At 30.6% G+C, this 20,190-nt stretch overlaps 2 protein-coding genes across 5 annotated transcripts; both read left to right on the plus strand.

The window, feature by feature from the left end:
• Positions 1 to 12,930: 12,930 nt before the first annotated feature.
• On the plus strand, positions 12,931 to 14,200 carry LOC139889635 (uncharacterized). Its single transcript, XM_071872575.1, has 2 exons — positions 12,931 to 13,519; positions 13,638 to 14,200. The coding sequence occupies exons 1-2, from the start codon at positions 12,931 to 12,933 to the stop codon at positions 14,198 to 14,200; spliced, it is 1,152 nt and encodes a 383-aa protein (XP_071728676.1).
• A 1,226-nt stretch (positions 14,201 to 15,426) lies between these two features.
• Positions 15,427 to 19,317, plus strand: LOC139893013 (U-box domain-containing protein 62-like). Of its 4 annotated transcripts, none has more exons than XM_071876148.1 (8): positions 15,427 to 15,907; positions 16,093 to 16,354; positions 16,443 to 16,524; positions 16,696 to 16,753; positions 17,333 to 17,421; positions 17,791 to 17,886; positions 17,968 to 18,038; positions 18,670 to 19,317. In XM_071876148.1, the coding sequence occupies exons 1-8, from the start codon at positions 15,607 to 15,609 to the stop codon at positions 18,704 to 18,706; spliced, it is 996 nt and encodes a 331-aa protein (XP_071732249.1). In that variant the 5' UTR covers positions 15,427 to 15,606; the 3' UTR covers positions 18,707 to 19,317. The 4 variants fall into 4 exon arrangements, with proteins under 4 accessions (XP_071732249.1, XP_071732248.1, XP_071732247.1 ...); XM_071876147.1 differs by having other exon boundaries at positions 16,699 to 16,753; positions 18,695 to 19,311; XM_071876146.1 differs by having other exon boundaries at positions 18,695 to 19,309.
• The last annotated feature ends 873 nt before the right edge of the window (positions 19,318 to 20,190 follow it).

The following is a 20,190-nucleotide window of genomic DNA, read 5'->3' on the forward strand; positions in this document are numbered from 1 at the left end:
TAAAAACAACGCGTCGAACATCATGATTACGGAAGTTTAAATAAGCATAATTCCTTTATTTCATATTTAATTGCACTTTTAATTATCGCACTTTTATTTATTGTCATTGTATTTAATTGCACTTTTAATTATCGTACTTTTATTATTATTGCACTTTTATTTATCGCACTTTTATTTATCGCAATTTCATTATCGTTATTTAATTTACGCTTTAATTTAAGTTATATTTATTTTTAATATTTTACATTAGATTTTAACTGCGACTAAAGTTTTAAAATTGACAAACCAGTCATTAAACGGTAAAAACCCCCTTTTATAATAATAATACTACTTATATATATTTTTGTATTTTTACAATTATAAGTTAAAAATATAGCGTTAAACTTGGCTAAGTTCCCTGTGGAATGAACCGGACTTACTAAAAACTACACTACTGTACGATTAGGTACACTGCCTATAAGTGTTGTAGCAAAGTTTAGGTATATCCATTCTATAAATAAATAAATATGTTGTGTAAAATTGTATCGTATTTAATAGTATTTTGTAGCAAAAATATAACTATTTCCTAGTACGCCTCGCACACATCAACGAGCCGTCGTTTTCCACAATGGTTTAGAAAAACCTGGTGGTTTAGAGGTTCCCAGGTTATTGTTACAATTTAGGAAATACGGACGTTGCCGATACATATAAAGTTCATCGGGGTTGGAATCAGGTTTCTCTATTTTTATACATTTTCCCTTATTATTTTCTTTTGCTATATTAAATTGGGTCGAGGTAATTTCTATAACATCATCGGAATCCTCATCGGGATCCGATTCATCGGAAAATTGGTAATCTTCCCAATATTTTGCTTCCTCGGCGAAAACACCATTGACCATTATTGACTTTGGTCCGTTGGTTGAGGAGTTTCTTTTATTTAATCGATTTACAGTAGGTATCAATATTTCTTCCTCCGAAACCTCTTCTTCTTCTGGTTCCTCCTCTTCCGGTTCCTCTTCTTCCGGTTCCTCCTCTTCCGGTTCTTCCGGTTCCTCTTCGGGAATTTATGAATCTTCTCAAAGTATATTCAACTCTTCATTATTATTAGGTGAGTCGATGGAATTTGTACTAGTGGTAGACATCTATCACACAATATCAAACACATTAAGAGGTTAATACATATCACATAATATTTACATGTTAATAATATATAGTTTCCAACAAAAGTGTTAATCAATCGTTTTTAAAGAAAACACGGTCGAAGTTCAGACTCACTAATGTATCCTAACAAACTCGATAAGACACACTAAAGCAAATTTCTGGTTCTCTAAGACCAACGCTCTAATACCAACTGAAATGTCCCGTTCATATTGATTATAAACGTTCCATATTAATTGATTTCGTTGCGAGGTTTTGACCTCTATATGAGACGTTTTTCAAAGACTGCATTCGTTTTTAAAAAACAAACCATAACTTTTATTTTATCGACAAGGTTAAAAGGACACCACCTAGATTATCAGAAATGATAATCTAAAATATCACACTTACACACTACCAATACATATTGGTTTACAATATTAATATGTTACAACAAAGTAAATTTCGAATGCAGTTTTAAACAATATTATACAAGCATGCTGACTCCAAATCTTATCCATCTATTAGCATGCAACAGCGGAAGCTCTTTAATAATCACCTAAGAATAAACATGCTTTAAACGTCAACAAAAATGTTGGTGAGTTATAGGTTTAACCTACATATTTATCAAATCGTAATAATAGACCACAAGATTTCATATTTCAATATACATCCCATACATAGAGATAAAAATCATTCATATGGTGAACACCTGGTAACCGACATTAACAAGATGCATATAAGAATATCCCCATCATTCCGGGACATCCATCGGACATGATATAAAACTCGAAGTACTAAAGCATCCGGTACTTTGGATGGGGTTTGTTAGGCCCCAATAGATCTATCTTTAGGATTCGCGTCAATTAGGCGGGCACTAATTCTCAAAATTAGTAATGTTCCCTAATTCTTAGGCTACCAAGTAAAAAGGGGCATATTCAGCTTCGATCATTCAACCATAGAAAGTAGTTTCATGTACTTGTGTCTATTTTGTAAAAAATTTATAAAGCTGCATGTATTCTTATCCCAAAAATATTAGATTTTAAAAGTGGGACTATAACTCACTTTCACAGATTTTTACTTCGTCGGGAAGTAAGACTTGGCCACTGGTTGATTCACGAACCTATAACAAATATGTACATATATATCAAAATATGTTCAAAATATAATTACAATATTTTTAATACATTTTGATGTTTTAAGTTTATTAAGTCAGCTGTCCTCGTTAGTAACCTACAACTAGTTGTCCAAAGTTAGATGTACATAAATAAATTGATATATATATTATCTTGAATCAATCCACGACCCAGTGTATACACGTCTCAGGCTAGATCACAACTCAAAGTATATATATTTTTTGAATCAACCTCAACTCTGTATAGCTAACTCCAACATTACTGCATATAGAGTGTCTATGGTTGTTCCAAATAATATATATACATGGGTCGATATGATATGTCAAAACATTTGCATACGTGTCTATGGTATCCCAAGATTAAATAATATATTAGAATACATGTATAATACAATATAAGTTAGCTAGGATATGATTTGTATAGAATTGTTACAATATTTCCCGTAGCTACAACAATCAAAAAAATATCCAATCTTGTTTTACCCATAACTTCTTTTTTTTTTAAATCCGTTTTGAGTGAATCAAATTGCTATGGTTTCATACTGAACTCTATTTTATGAATCTAAACAGAAAAAGTATAGGTTTATAGTCGAAAATATATGTTACAAGTCATTTTTGTAAGAGGTAGTCATTTTAGTCGAAAGAACGACGTCTTGATGACCATTTTGAAAAACATACTTCCACTTTGAGTTTAACCATAATTTTTGGATATAGTTTCATGTTCATAAGAAAAATCATTTTTCCAGAAGAACAACTTTTAAATCAAAGTGTATCATAGTTTTTAATTATCAAACCCAAAACAGCCCGCGGTGTTACTACGACGGCGTATGTCCGATTTTACGGTGTTTTTCGTGTTTCCAGGTTTTAAATCATTAAGTTAGCATATCATATAGATATAGAACATATGTTTATTTGATTTTAAAATTCAAGTTAGAAGGATTAACCTTTGTTTGCGAACAAGTTTAGAATTAACTAAACTATGTTCTCGTGATTTCAAGTTTAAACCTTCGAATAAGGTAGTTTTATATATATGAATCGAATGATGTTATGAACATCATTACTACCTCAGGTTTTGTGGATAAACCTACTAGAAATGAGAAAAATAGATCTAGCCTCAAAGGATCCTTGGATGGCTTGAAAGTTCTTGAAGCAGAATCATGACACGAAAACAAGTTCAAGTAAGATTTCCACTTGAAATAAGATTGTTATAGTTATAGAAATTGAATCAAAGTTTGAATATGAGTATTACCTTGTATTAGAAAGATATCTTACTATAAATAAGAAAGATTTCTTGAGATTGGATGATCACTTTACAAGATTGGAAGTAAGCTAGCAAACTTGGAAGTATTCTTGATTTTATGAAACTAGAACTTATAGAATTTATGAAGAACACTTAGAACTTGAAGATAGAACTTGAGAGAGATCAATTAGATGAAGAAAATTGAAGAATGAAAGTGTTTGTAGGTGTTTTTGGTCGTTGGTATGTAGAGACCCGTCCTAATTCATCCGGACGAAGTCCATATCGATTATAAACGATTCACAACAGTTGATTACATCGCTAGGTACATGAACTCTATATGATACATTTTACAAACATTGCATTCATTTTTGAAAAGACAATCTTTCATTACATTGAAAGTTGACGGCATGCATACCATATCATAATATATCCAACTAAAATTGACTTAATAATAATCTTGATGAACTCAACGACTCGAATGCAACGTCTTTTGAAATATGTCATGAATGACTCCAAGTAATATCTCTAATATGAGCAAATGCACAGCGGAAGATTTCTTTCGTACCTGAGAATAAACATGCTTTCAAGTGTCAACTAAAAGATTTGTGAGTTCATTAGTTTAACATAAATAATCATTTCCATCATTTTAATAGACCACAAGATTTTCATTTCTCATAAATATACGTCTCATGCATAGAGACAAACATAATCATATGGATTGAACACCTGGTAACTGACGTTAACTTAATGCATAGAATATCCCCAAAACAGAACCTCTCGTCTGTATAATAATCTCGAAGTACTAAAGCATTCATACCCCGAATGGCACTTGTCAAGGTCCATAGATCTATCTTTAGGATTCGCGTCAATCAGGGGCCATTTCCCTAAATTCTTAGGTTACCAGACTTGAAGGGCGATATTCGGTTAATAATCCAACCATAGAATGTAATTTTAAGTACTTGTGTCTATTTCGTAAAACATTTATAAAAGCAGCGCATGTATTCTCAGTCCCAAAAATATATATATCGCAAAAGCATTTAAAAAGGGAGCAAATGAAACTCACCTAATATATTTTGTAGTAAAAATACATATGACTATATTAAACAACTGAACAATGCAGGGTTGGCCTCGGATTCACGAACCTATATCATTTGTATATATATTAAAATGTATACTTGTAATTGAACAAGTTTATATATTATATCGTAAATTTTATATCCTATATATATTTAAAATAGTTAATATTTATATAGTTCTATATATATATATATATACATATGGTTAATATTATATTAAAAATAAATAATTTGTTATATGTAAATATTTATGTAAACAATGTTATTAGGTTTAATATATAATGTATATGTAATATTAATATAGTAATAGATATGTAATAAATATATTTTTATATACAAATATTTACTTGTTAAAATGATAGTTTAGAAAATAATAATTTACTAATAATAATAATAATAATAATAATAATAATAATAATAATAATAATAATAATAATAATAAAATGCTAATGATGATAAAAATGATATTAATACTAATGTTAAAAAAAAAATTTGTATTGTTTTTAAAATAATAATAATAATATTAAGTAATTTTATTTTTATAATAAAATCAATAATATTGATACTAATACCTAATACTAATACTAAGTAATAACAATACTAATTATGATAATAATGATAAAAATAATAATTTTACTAATAATGTTAGTCTTAATGAAATGACAATTTTAGTTAATAATAATGATAATGATAATAATAATAATAATAATAAGAATAAAAAAATAAAAAGAAAGCTACCTCCTAAGCCCTTCATAAAAAGAACTGCCCCGAGCAGAGCTCGAACCCGCGACCTCTCGCTTAACCATCATATACCCAAACCACTCCTCTACTACTTACTTAACTGATTTAATCTCATCCTAAATCTAATTAACCCTTATTTTTCTATTTCACTTTCTTCTTCCTCATCTTCATCTCAATCATCATTTATATCATCATAGAACCTCAAATATACGTATTTTCATCACAGTTCATTACCTTCGTTGTACAAAGAAACAGATACGAGTAACAGCAACACAACAGAATCTTCATCGTACCCTATTCCTTATCTTCTTCATTCTTCATCAACATCGTTACCATCAATAATATGAAATTTCTATCATCATCATAACTATTCGTCAACTTATCATTCATCATAAGTTTTATTATAACATCATCATAAACTTAATCTAATTCTAATCCAAACATCCTCGTTACTAATTCTTACATAAAATCACGATACTTATCATCTAATCTTATCAATAAACACGATCACTTCACCATCACCATAATCATGATATCAACATCAACGATCTTATGGTACGTATCCCTTGCTATCACAGTCCCGTAAATCTTGTACCATAATATCATTTTTTTTAATAATAAACAATAACCACTTGATCACAATTATGCGTGATTATAAAACAATAATGGACATCGACTTTTTTTCTTTCTTTTATTGTGTGGCCCATTTCGTCAACCATGTTGTGCCAATGATAGACCCACTAGCTTGATTATAATACACCTTTAATTGGAATCCTAGAACCAATTGTCACAATTGTTGGTCACAAATGATTTCCTAGTCCCCACTTGATTATTCATTATCCCTATTTATATATACTTACTTAACAAAGTTTGTCAAACTTAGAATTCTATCTTGTTTGCTTCTTTAAACAGCTCAACCGAAAAAAATAGAAGGCTGCAGTGGTTCGTAGATATGTTGCTTGTTCACGGTTCGAAACAGAAAACATAAGACAGCATCGACTAGCAAAAAACAAATGAGGTGGGTTTCGTGATTTTGTCGTGTGATCAGTTAACGAAGAAGAAAGAAAGAAAAGAAATATATGAGGTGGTGATTCTTTGAGAGCTTAGTCGATCAACAATATATAGCAGTTAAAAGTGATTATGGTAACGGATTCACTTGAAGAAGAATTAAGGTTCGGTGGTGGATTTTGATATGATGAGTTTTGGTTTTTGTTGTTCACGAAGAGAGAAACAAGGAAATAGCGTAGTTGTGGTGCTCGAGAGTGATTTGTGGTGGCGAAGTAGTTTTAGATTGATTGCTAAACTCATTAGCTGTAAAAGGTATTATGAATATGTTAGTTGATAATATAAGGTCAATTGGTTCCCTTTAACTACTGGAATTGATCAGATTAAATAATATTTGAGTGTCAGGTTTACCCACTCATGTACGAAAAGGAAGAAAAAATATAAAAGAATATAAAAGTTGATATCAACCCCTAACTGATTTTGGATACAAGTGTTTTTGATTTCGAATATTACTACAGGATTGGGGACAAGAAACAAATTGGAGTACAGTTGGATTGACAAATTTTGATTCCCTAATTGTACACAAGATTTTATATATATATTAGAAATTGATAATTAATTAAAATTTTTAATAATATTAATAATATATTTAATAATAATAAATATAATATTACCAAATAATACTAAAATTTGATATTAATAATATTATTAAAGATAAATGTAATAAATTGTATTATTTTCTAATAATTATAATAATGATATTAATATTAACATTAATAATAATAATGAATATAACAATTATATTCTAACTATTAATAATTCTAATAATACTAATATTGATAATAATGAAAGTGATATTAATAATATTAATGTTACTACAACAACTATATTTTCATCCTGCCATTTAATATATTAATATTACATGTTATAATATTTATAGTTATATCATATATTTTATATTTTCGTACATACCGAATCTTTATTATTTATATCTTCTAATATATTACAATATCCATATAGTCAATAATCATATATAGAATTCATATATATTTATATATATATAAAATTATGTTTTTAAATATCAAGTTTTAAATTATCTTAAGTTATCTGTCATAATACTAAATCACATAATAATTTAATTGATAATGTATAATTATTTACATATATACTTATTTATATATACATCTTTATTTACAACAGTTGTTCGTGAATCGTCGGTAATGGTCGAATGGTAATTGAATACATGAACATAGTTTCAAAGTTTTTGAGACTCAACATTATAGACTTTGCTTATCGTGTCAGAATTATAGTAAGATTAAGTTTAAATTTGGTCGGAAATTCCCGGGTCATCACATGGTATATGGATTAGATATAAAGGATGTGTAATTTTGTTTACATGTAAATAAGTCATGAATGATTACTAATATTTTTGTAATTTTATGAGATATTTCATGCTAGTTGCCAAATGATGGTTCCCACATGTGTTAGGTGACTCACATGGGCTGCTAAGAGCTGATCATTGGAGTGTATATACCAATAGTACATACATCTAAAAGCTGTGTATTGTACGAGTACGAATACGGGTGCATACGAGTAGAATTGTTGATGAAACTGAACGAGGATGTAATTGTAAGCATTTTTGTTAAGTAGAAGTATTTTGATAAGTGTCTTGAAGTCTTTCAAAAGTGTATGAATACATATTAAAACACTACATGTATATACATTTTAACTGAGTCGTTAAGTCATCGTTAGTCGTTACATGTAAATGTTGTTTTGAAACCTTTAGGTTAACGATCTTGTTAAATGTTGTTAACCCATTGTTTATTATATCTAAAGAGATGTTAAATTATTACATTATCATGATATTATGATATATTAATATATCTTAGTATGATACATATACAGTTAAATATTGTTACAACGATAATCGTTACATATATGTCTCGTTTCGAAATCATTAAGTTAGTAGTCTTGTTTTTACATATGTAGTTCATTGTTAATACACTTAATGACATGTTTACTTATCATTTATCATGATTAAACATAGTGTATCAATATCTTAATACGATTCATATGTATTTAGTAAGACGTTTTTATAACGATAATCGTTATATATATCGTTTCGAGTTTCTTAATTCAATAAACCCAATTTTATGTATATAACTCATTGTTAAAATACCTAATGAGATACTTACTTATCATAATATCATGTTAACTATATATATAATAATATATATGTCATCATATAGTTTTTACAAGTTTTAACGTTCGTGAATCACCGGTCAACTTGGGTGGTCAATTGTCTATATGAAACCTATTTCAATTAATCAAGTCTTAACAATTTTGATTGCTTAACATGTTGGAAACACTTAATCATGTAAAATAACAATTTCATTTAATATATATAAACATGGAAAATTTCGGGTCACTACATTTGTCGACTGCTTGAGTCTACGACTGCTTGAATCTGGGGGAATGTAAATGTCCTTAAAAAAGTTGGCGAAGATGACTGGTTCCTTTATGGTTTGATTCTACATTTGGTTCTGATGTGTTGCGGCTGGTTTGGTTCTTTCATTCCACTTTTACCGTCGCCGGGTCTTTAGTGGGCTTGATGTTGTTGTCAGCGTTGTAGACTTTGTTGATTTCGGTAAATAGGTCTCGAGTTAGATATTTTGGGGTTGCCCGGTTAGTGTATGTGTTTGTATTAAGCTTAGGTAAGGTGGTGGTTGTTGTTGTTTGGCATTTCAATTGTAATCCATATAGTGCTCACTTTGTATTTAATGTTGTCGTTCAGTGTGTTTAGAACGAATAGAATGCGTGTCATGAAATTTTGGTAGTGTGTGGCCAAGTCCCAGTTACAGATCGTTATGATGTGTTTAATGTAGTTTAACCGGAACCTCTGTTCTATTATATACATACATATTAAGACGACTTGTATCAGTAGGGTGGCCACGCCGTGGGGGGTGAGGTGGCATCCGGCCACGTGGTGGGGAGGGCCGTATCGGGGCGTGGGAGAGGGGCGGTAGATGAAAGGACCCGTTCATATACATTATAAACGATTCACAATAGTTGATTACATTGCGAGGTATTTGACCTTTATATGATACATTTTACAAACATTGCATTCGTTTTTAAAAGACAATCTTTCTTTACATCGAAAATTGACAGACATGCATACCATTTCATAATATCCACTATCCAACTATAAATTGATTTAATAATAATCTTTGATGAACTCAATGACTCGAATGCAACGTTCTTCAAAATATGCTATGAAAGACTCCAAGTAATATCTTTAAAATGAGCAAATGCACAGCGGAAGATTTCTTTAACACCTGAGAATAAACATGCTTTAAAGTGTCAACCAAAAGGTTGGTGAGTTCATTAGTTTATCATAATCATTTATTTCCATCATTTTAATAGACCACGAGAATTTCATTTCCAGTTCTCATAAATATACGTCCCATGCATAGAGACAGAAATAATCATTCATATGGTGAACACCTGGTAACCGACATTAACTAGATACATATAAGAATATCCCCTATCATTCCGGGATCCTCCTTCGGACATGATATAAATTTCGAAGTACTAAAGCATCCGGTACTTTGGATGGGGTTTGTTAGGCCCAATAGATCTATCTTTAGGATTCGCGTCAATTAGGGTGTATGTTCCCTAATTCTTAGATTACCAGACTTTAATAAAAAGGGGCATATTCGATTTCGATAATTCAACCATGGAATGTAGTTTCAATTACTTGTGTCTATTTCGTCAAACATTTATAAAAGCGCATGTATTCTCAGTCCCAAAAATATAAAGGGTAAAAAGGCAAATGAAACTCACCATACTGTATTTCGTAGTAAAAATACATATAACGTCATTGAACAAGTGCAAGGTTGGCCTCGGATTCACGAACCTAAATTAATTATATATATTAAGTAATAAAATTTATAGGGTTCATTTAATATCATAAAGATAATATGATAGGTATTATTAAAGTAAGTTATTACACGTAGTAAAATATGTTTGTATCACATATTTATTTGATAAAATAATATTTATAATGATAGTAAGTAAAAGTTGTATTATTTTGTAATAATAATTATTATTATAAAAATATCAATATTTATAATTACTAAGATAACATTATGATAAAACGATAATTCTAATTATGATAACTTTAATATTTACGATAATTTTTAATATTATCTTTAAAATAATAATAATAATGATATTTTATAGTAACAATGACATTTCTATTAAAATGATAATTTTTGTTAAAATGATAGTTTTAATACTAACGATACTTTTAATAATAATAGTAATGATAAAAATAATAAGAACGATAATTTTATCTAAACCAATATCTTATAATATTTTAATTTCATCATGATACTCTTACCCATTATTTCCTAATCGTTTCGTTTAATAGCTTTTAATCGTCTTTTATATCGTGTTCATAATAATGATAATAATAGTAATCAAAATAATTAGGTGTTACAAATATTTGTTTTAATTACACTAATATTAATATTAATAATGATAGTTACTATAACATTATTAACGATAATACTAATAATTATCTTAATGATAATATAGTAATAATAATAATAATAACAATAACAATAACCATTTTTAAATAATGATATATATATATATATATTAATAATGATAATAATAATAATAATAATACCAATAATAATAATAATAATAATTGGATAATAATAATAATACTAATTATAAATTTAACGATAATAACGATAGTAATAATAAAAAAAAATATAACAATTTTTAATGATAAATCCCTTTTATTGATAAAGATAATAATAATGATAATAATAAGATAAAACTAGAACGACAATAAAAACGACGATAATAATAATCATTTTTAATAAAAATATCGAAAATTCAATTGATTATAACTTCTAATCCGTTCATCGAAACCATTCGATATCTAAAGGAAAAGTTCTTAATTTTTCGCTAGCTTTTCAAGGACATGCATATCTTATACCTTATCTCAACTGCAAGTGTAACTAATTCAAGATTCAACCTAACCTGTCTAAGGGCAATATCAAAAGTACAAGCACGCATAATCCTAAATACTCGAGCACTAGTCAGGGATACACTATTAGTATGTAAAAGTTAAATTATGAGTACTCACGTATCAATATTGAGATTCAATATTGCAGGAAAGGTACGTAGACGCAACGAAAATGATAAACACTATATTGAGCTCACAAGCATACCCATGAACCATACTCAATCACCTCCATAGCTATAACCCATAATTTCCTTAATCCTATCCCACTCGAAAAACAATTTCGAAATCACTCGGACAGCACTCCGTGGTAATATTTTATGTATACTAATAATATCTTGAAATAATACGGAGTAAATATATATATGTAAATCGATTGAGAGAGTTTAGAGAAAAATATTTTCAAGTTTCTATGAAATAATGAAACCTATTGAATTTTATTTATAATAGATTTTTGAATTATTAAAGTGAATTATTAAAGTATGAATTATTAAAGTGAATTATTAAAGTATGAATTATTAAAGTGAATTATTAAAGTATGAATTATTAAAGTGAATTATTAAAGTTAAAGTAAAGTAAAAATAAAGTAAAGTTAAAGTTTAAGTATAGTAAAAGTATAAAACTATGTACGTATAATAGGCGTATAAATATATATAATATTAATTTAAATCGTTATATATATTTAATAAAATAAAATATAAATATCGTTATCTTTATCATACTAGTTAAGTAATGAGTTGTCAAAAGTGGTTCTAGATATTTATAAAAGTTATATACGTTTTAATAATAAAGTTCTTTTTAAACTGAAAACGTTTTTTGTACGTTTGAAACTAAATAGATCAATCGAGTCTTTATGAGATTCAATCTTCCACTATCCTTTGTCTAGTTCTCAATGATTGACAATTTGTTCTTATTTAAAAATCACTTTACCATTTTCCGAATATTGTTAAAATGGAAAGATTTCTCAAATCAACGTGGGCCTTTCAATAGAGACTTGTAATCATAATTCAATATATCTGATAATTCAATCATTTGATCTTATCTTATAATTCCATTGATAAACATTTTGAAACAGATACAATCATATAAAGTATTTAATCTAATATTTTGTTTACGTTTCAAGTTATAATATATATACACATATACATATATAATCATATTCGTTTAATGGTTCGTGAATCGTTGGAACTTGGTCGAGGTTGAATGAATGTATGAACATTGTTTAAAATTCTTGAAATTTAACTTAACAAATATTGCTTATCGTGTCGGAAACATATAAAGATTAAATTTTAAATTTGGTTGAAAATTTCCGGGTTGTCACAGCAGAGGTGGTGTGGCGGTGGTGCGTGGGTGGGAGACGGAGGTGGTAACGGGAGTGGGGATTTTTGATTGGTACACTTGTCAAATTTTTAATAAATGGGGAATATATCCGTTAGTATTTTCGGGGTTTAATAAAAAAAAATTAATCCAATATTATTTATCCTATATATACACACATCCATTTTACTCATTCTATATACATTTCTTTCCTCCAATAATACTTTTCCTTTCTTATTTACAAACACTATAAAATTTCATAATGGATAAAACATTCAAAATGCTCGAATTTATTATTGATGACGATTCGGATGATGAAAAAATATATAATTTTGTTAGTAGTTTGGCGGACGAAGATGTCGAGGGAGAAGCTTCAAGTTCACGAGTCCCTCGCCCCCGTACCTATATTCCAAGGGACCGTGAAGATGCGGCAGTGAGGTTATACAACGATTATTTTTCTGAAACTCCAAATTATACGGAAAAGAACTTTAGACGACGTTATCGAATGAGTCGTGAATTATTTCTCCGTATCATCGAAGGTATATCAAACTTTAATAGTAGCGATATTCCCGATTATTTTATGTTTTTTAGGGAACGTCCCGATGCTACTGGTCATCAAAGTTTGACGATACTTCAAAAATGCACGGCGGCCATACGTCAAATGGCGTATGGAACTACACCTGATTTACATGACGAATACATAAAAATTGGTGAGAAAACAGCTGCTTTATGTTTAGATAATTTTTGTAGATGCGTGTTTCATTTGTTTGCTAGACAGTACTTGAGAAAACCAACAGCCAAAGATATTGCTCGGCTTTATAGTTTTCATGCCCAAAAACATGGTTTACCGGGTATGCGTGGCAAGGTCAATATACTAGAGGAGATAAAAAAAAAAAGGCCCGTCCATTATGCTAGAAGCAGTCGCCTCGCAAGATTTGTGGATATGGCATGCATTCTTTGGTATGGCAGGTGCGAACAACGACATTAACGTTTTAAATTATTCACCATTGTTCAACACTATTAAAAATGGAACTGCTCCACCTTCACCATTCGATGTTAACGGGCATCACTACGAAAGAGGTTATTACCTAGGTGATGGTATATACCCCGATTGGGCAATGTTGGTCAAAGCTCCCCATTCTCCAACTGACGAACCTCGAAAAAAATTTAAAAGGTTTCAAGAAAGTGCGAGAAAAGATATTGAGCGTGCATTTGGAGTATTACAGGGTAGATTTCAAATGTTAAAAACTCTGGCGAGATCTATGGACTTCGACAAAATAAGAAGACATATGTATGCGTGTATCGTATTACATAACATGATTCAAGAAAATAACGGGTTTGTTATTGGGAAGAAAGAAGAAAGAATGATACAACGGAACCCACCACGTCGGTTACACAGGGATTTGAGGGATCGAGATGCAATGGTTAAGGAAATAAGAGATAAGCAAGTTCACAAACAGTTAGAGGCAGATTTAGCCGAGCTCGTTTGGAACTTATCACCTTACTTTCGTACCGCTAATATTATTGAGTAATTTGTTATGTATTTCTAGTTACGGTTAAGATTTTTAAATTATGTAATTTTTAATTTCGGTAATTTAAATTAATGTTCTTCATGTTTACTTATTGAGTAATGTAATATTATTTTTAAACATCACTTTTATTCAACACACAAACCGTTACATTTTTTAAACAAGAACTAAATTAAACTGAAATACAACATAAGATCTTAAAACAAATTTTGTCGTACTCTGAAATACAACACAAATTTTGATGAATTCAGTAGAGTTCATCAAAAAAACGACCATCTGTGTCGTACTCTGGAGCCACCGGTTCTTCTTTTTCTTCTTCGTTTGCTTCATCGATGTAACGCCAACCCAACGTTTCTTCATCTTCAAGAACCACATACAGAGTAATGCGGTTACCACGATCTTCAATCGTATCTTTTATCCCGTACCATTGATCGTAGGTACGGAGATAGCTTGCCTCCATCTCATCATCATAATCGTCTTCAAAAAACAACACATCTGTGTATTCACACGGTACATTTGCCTTCAGAAAGGCTAGCAGATCGTCTAAACCAACGTCACGGATATCGATTCCTTCGAATGAAATTTTTTTGCCACACTTGTAGACCTTCATATGATTACGGAAATCGCCCCCGTAATGAACATCGTATGCAACAATCATTGGGGGAATTGTTTTCATTTTGACTGATTGGAAGTGTTTTGATTTTGAGTTGAGAAGTGAAGTGTGTGAAATGAGTTGGGTATGTGGGTGTATTTATAGGTGAAAAGTATCCGTTTTTGGAAAAAAAAAAAAAAAAAAAAAAAACGGTCGGATTTTATAGTCGTTTATTTTTGAATTTTAAAAATTAAATTTAAAAATATTAATACTAAATTCAAAAAAGCAATAAATAAAACAGAAAAATTAAAAATAAAATGCCACATCAGCTTTCCACTAACCCACACCACAAACCCACACCTCAAACCCACACCACCACTACTTCACTCAAACCACTCACACGTCCTAGCCATCAAAAAGCAACTCACGCCTTCAACCCACGCCCCCTACCGTTACGAATGGTCTAATTAATATTTTTGTCAAAAGAAAAATCAAATCAAATTTTCAGTAATAAAAAAGCATTATTCAAATTTTGATGATTTTTTAATTTGAGAGACAATATTTTTAAAACAAATAAAAATAAAAACAAAATTAAAAAATAGCACGGTGGTTCATTCTTTTTGGACTGAGGGAGTTGTGTTTAAAGACAGAATTATGTTTAATCTCAATGTTAATCTACTCTTTATAGAAAGTCCCTAATCTGAATCTCAATCGAACAAAACCCTTCCCAATTTCTCTTCATTCTAACCCAAACTATACCCCCAATTTCACAATCCCTAATTGAATTAGGGTTAGGGTTTTTATTTATCATAAAAAAATGGCATCTGAAGAAACTAATTTAGCACTATCACACCACCACCAGCTTCTACTTCAAAACACCTCGAATTCAAGCTTGCGGTCCAACCCTCCCGGGTCCGGACCCGATCGTCCTGCTGTAGGCACTACCCGTGAGTTGACTGCATTTATTGACCATCAACACCGGTTTTTTAAACCGCAAAATGCAAATGAGCTCCGGTCAAGTATCTACAATTCCGGTCCGGTTCACCAGAATTGGAATAGTGGCAATGGAAATGATTCGGGTCCTTGTTCGGGTTCAATGAGTGCAGATGGATCGGATGGTAATTTGTGATTAATAATTAAATTAGTTGCATTTCCTTATTTATTTGCCCTGTATGATTCAATTATAGCAAGTCTGATATTATGAAATAAGAATTATATTTTTTATTAGTTATTATTCTTCTGCTTTCTCTTATTAGGTATTGTGTATGGGTTTAATTTTAATTTATTTTTGTGGGTGAATTAGGAAATGATATAAATGATGCAAGACCTAGTTCAAGTGAAAATCATGTGCAAGAATTGAGCCAGTACCCGAATGCTTTAGCACTTGTGGATCGTAATGGCGATTTGTACTATTCATCTCAATATCTTCATGGTACGGAGGGTTCCGGATTGGGGGCTAAAGATCCGACGGTTGAAAATAGTTGTGGATTTAGTGGAAGAAAGGATGGTTCTTATTCAGGTGAACCCGGGGATTCGCTGAGAAAAATACTCTCAGATCCTATAACGTGAGCTTTTACAAATTCATTGTTATATGATTTTAATTTATTAAACAAAGAATTTAAATTTTATTTTATATTTTTTGTGTTTATGTAGAGGAACACTTATGGATGATGCTATGATATTACCGTGTGGTCATTCTTTTGGTAGTGGTGGACTGCAGCATGTTTTAAAAATGGTAAGTTTTGATCATTTGTATTTAATACAAACATCGCATATTGTATGTTTCATTGGTCTTTTTAAGCATTCGCCTATTTTGTGTACACTCATATTTATTATGCTAATGTTACTTGTGGCGGTGGGTTATTAATTATGTGCCGATTTTATTTTCCATTCGCCCATATTTCAGAAGGCGTGTTATACTTGTTCACGCCCCACGATGGAAAGCTCTGTGGCTTCAAATCTATGTAAGAATTTTGTTAGCCTTGGTTTATGGTGAACACTCACAATTTACATTTGTTGCTTAATTATTACTCCGTATTATTTAAATAAATTTGTACAAGTATATATGTATATAGTTGCTATTTAAAAGAACCATACTTACCTGTAATTCGACAGAAGTGAACTGTTAGCTTAACCCCTCTAAAATATTTATCATACCATCTTATATTTAACCAAAGCAACAGTTAACATAATAAGACACTGAATTACCTGTAGATTGTTGGCTTTTACTTTAAGTGGCAAAATGGGTGGTATGACTTGTTTAATAACAGGTTTTAATGGTTTGGGTCTGAACAAGTAATTTATTATACTGGCCAAACGGTTCAGGTTTACCCAGATTTTTTTTTTTTTTTACCTTTTATCTTGATTTCTGTAGAAGTAATAATGATTTTAAGTAAGTTTACAAAACATATAGTATTAAGAAACTAATATAATTTTCTTGATTAAAGAGATCTAAAAAGCTCTAAGCATCTAATTACACTTTGTGTATTTTTTGACCTGTTGTTGACAAGCTATATATATAACATTTTGGTCAATCTGTGTAGCTCTGCGATCTGCTGTTTTGGCATTTCGTAGGGAGGATGAGTTGCAGGGTCAGCATGCATCTAAAAGAAGAAGAGAGAGATTAGATCAGGTTTGTTTCTTTAACAAGTTAATCTAGAACAGAATATCTTTATATTTAATCCTGGTTCGGCTGGTTTTAAAGTCTTAATTGTATAAAAATTAATTATGTTGAATGGATTGCAAACATTCTATTTCTACAACAATAGTCAAAATCTTCGACTTAAATGATTTAAGAGGTTCACGAAAAAGGGACTTTAGGCGACTTTCAATTCCTTCAACGCATTTGACCCGTTTGAGTTTAAGACAATCAAAAAGGGAGTAAAGTTTTCAATTTGACTTGTTTGAGTTAAACACAATCAAAATCGACCCATTCATAAGTAAATGGGCCCACATTCACTGTTTGCATATTATATTACAAGAGTCATCTCAATGAATGCAGGACAAAAGTAATTACAATGATCTGATGTTCATGAATACATCAAGAGGCAGAGGCCTTCAATCTCCATTATCTCAGGGTGATCGCGTTATTATCAAGGTTTGTGTTAAACATACATTATGAAATTCTCAAATCTTTTTGCTTGCTTGTAAGTTGTAAAACTAAAACACAGTGAAACAGGGCAACAAGAGGATCCCAGAGCGATTTGTTGGTTGTGAGGCTGTTGTCACAGCTCAGTGTTCAAATGGATGGTCAGTCTAATTTTTCTTGATCTCTTCATCTTAATCATCGGTTTATGTTTGGGTCATGTAGTAACAAAATAATTAGAATTTTTTGACATCCGTCAAGTATTATTTATCAAAGATGTCAAATACATGCAAGGTTTTAAAAGTCGCGAACCGTACGAGTCAATCGGGACCTTGGGGGACGAGTTGGGGACAAGATGGGGACGGGCCGTGCATTGACCAACATTGACTTTTAGTAAATATATAGGATATATATATATATATATATATATATATATATATATATATATATATATATATATATATATATATATATATATATATATATATATATATATATATATATATATATAGGATATGATCATATCAAAACATAAATATTTCAAACATAGATATAGGGTACATAATCTAATTTCTAAAAATATTAAACTTTTGACACAACTTTGACCACTTTTGGCTCAGACCCGACTCGGACCGACTTTGCCCGCCTTTGACCCGACTTTCTAGCGTTGACTGCGTTTTTTGGTGTTTTTGGGCGAGACAGGACAGACTAGTCCCCAAACTGACACGTCGGCCGACTCGGCCGACTTTTACAACAATGAATACATGTAACGTCTACATATCGGTTATAATTTAGCCCGTTTCCTGTGTTGGGCGTTCAGGTTTGTGGTTAAGACATTGGATAATGCTGAGAGCATCAAAGTGCAATATCGGTCATTAGCCAAAGTTTCAAATAATTCATCACCGCATCCAAGTTCAAGTAAGATGACACCAAATTGACTCTAGTGAGATACATTAGACTCAACTCTCAACATCACCCAACCCACCAGTTTAAGCTAAACGTGCCATCGATAAATATATCAGCAGGTATATAATAGAAAATTATCACCTTGCAAGTTTTGCACCTAGCAAGTGCTATTTATTGTAAATTGTAGGATTTGTCCTTACTAAGACTTGATGTATATATGGGATTTGTTTAATGTGGCATGAAGTCGAATCTGCTGCTTGATCACAATTGCTATTTATTGGAAGGTGAAGTTAGAATGTGCAACATATGGATTATGAACTTTTGTTTGGTTCATATTGGAGCCAATGAGCAAGCGAAATTTTTAACCAGTGTGTATTGTGTCTTTGTTGCTGTTATATGGGTTGCTGCTAAAAGTAGGGTTTATCTTTTAATACCATTTAGCAAACAAATCGTTACATAATGTTGGAGGTGATTTTACTATCGTAGTTAATTAGATGATCGAGCTTAATTGAGTGTATATATTAAGATGCGGTTTACTTGGTAGTAATCTCCAAATAAACACATTGATTTGATAGGCACATTTAACACCATTTCTATCCCATTGTAAGTATCGAAGACTTGTTATTTGAAATCTTCCAGATCTGAAGTTCAAAGGAAGCAATGTTTGGATGTCGGGGTCCACTAGTTAAACTCACCACACTTTGAATTTGAATCCATAATAATGACAAACGCACAGGGCTGTAATTTTTTCATATGTAAAAGGGAGTACTCCATTAGTTTTTTGCTTTCATACTTACATGGAAATTCGATATAGACAATAATTCCTCTATCTAGAATCAAAGGTAAGTCGGTTCTCCTCCACCCTCCACACAAAGATAAAGGAAGTACTCAATCCCTCAACCCTAGAACATAAAACCCGCTTTTATAAAAATCTTTAACCAATATGTAATACAATACACGCACAATATGCATAATAAAAATCGATATATAACATATAACTTAAAAGCCATAACTATCGTTTAGAGCATAAATTGAAATTTTTGCAGGTTTAAAACCCATGGAAAATTGATTTTACCATTTTCATGACGTCTCATACTTTTTCTCAACCTACTTATTAGCCAGAGGTCTATTCAGAAGCAATATCTCTATCCATAGAAGATTGAGAGGGAGTACTTTGTCTACTTTTGGGTTATTTTCACTTTTGGTGGAGAAATGACTTCTTTACTTTATATAGGGAATGATTTTTTACATCTTACTTCCCAATACTTCACTTTTGTGAGATTGAGTTATGTTGTTGTAATGTAACTATAAGCCGTAACCATTGAATGTATGAACATATCTTGTACTATTTTTCAAGATGTGACAAAACATTATACTTGTTACTGAAAAGTCAAATAATATTATATATTA

Source organism: Rutidosis leptorrhynchoides, chromosome 2, assembly GCF_046630445.1.
Source record: "Rutidosis leptorrhynchoides isolate AG116_Rl617_1_P2 chromosome 2, CSIRO_AGI_Rlap_v1, whole genome shotgun sequence".
Classification (NCBI taxonomy): domain Eukaryota; kingdom Viridiplantae; phylum Streptophyta; class Magnoliopsida; order Asterales; family Asteraceae; genus Rutidosis; species Rutidosis leptorrhynchoides.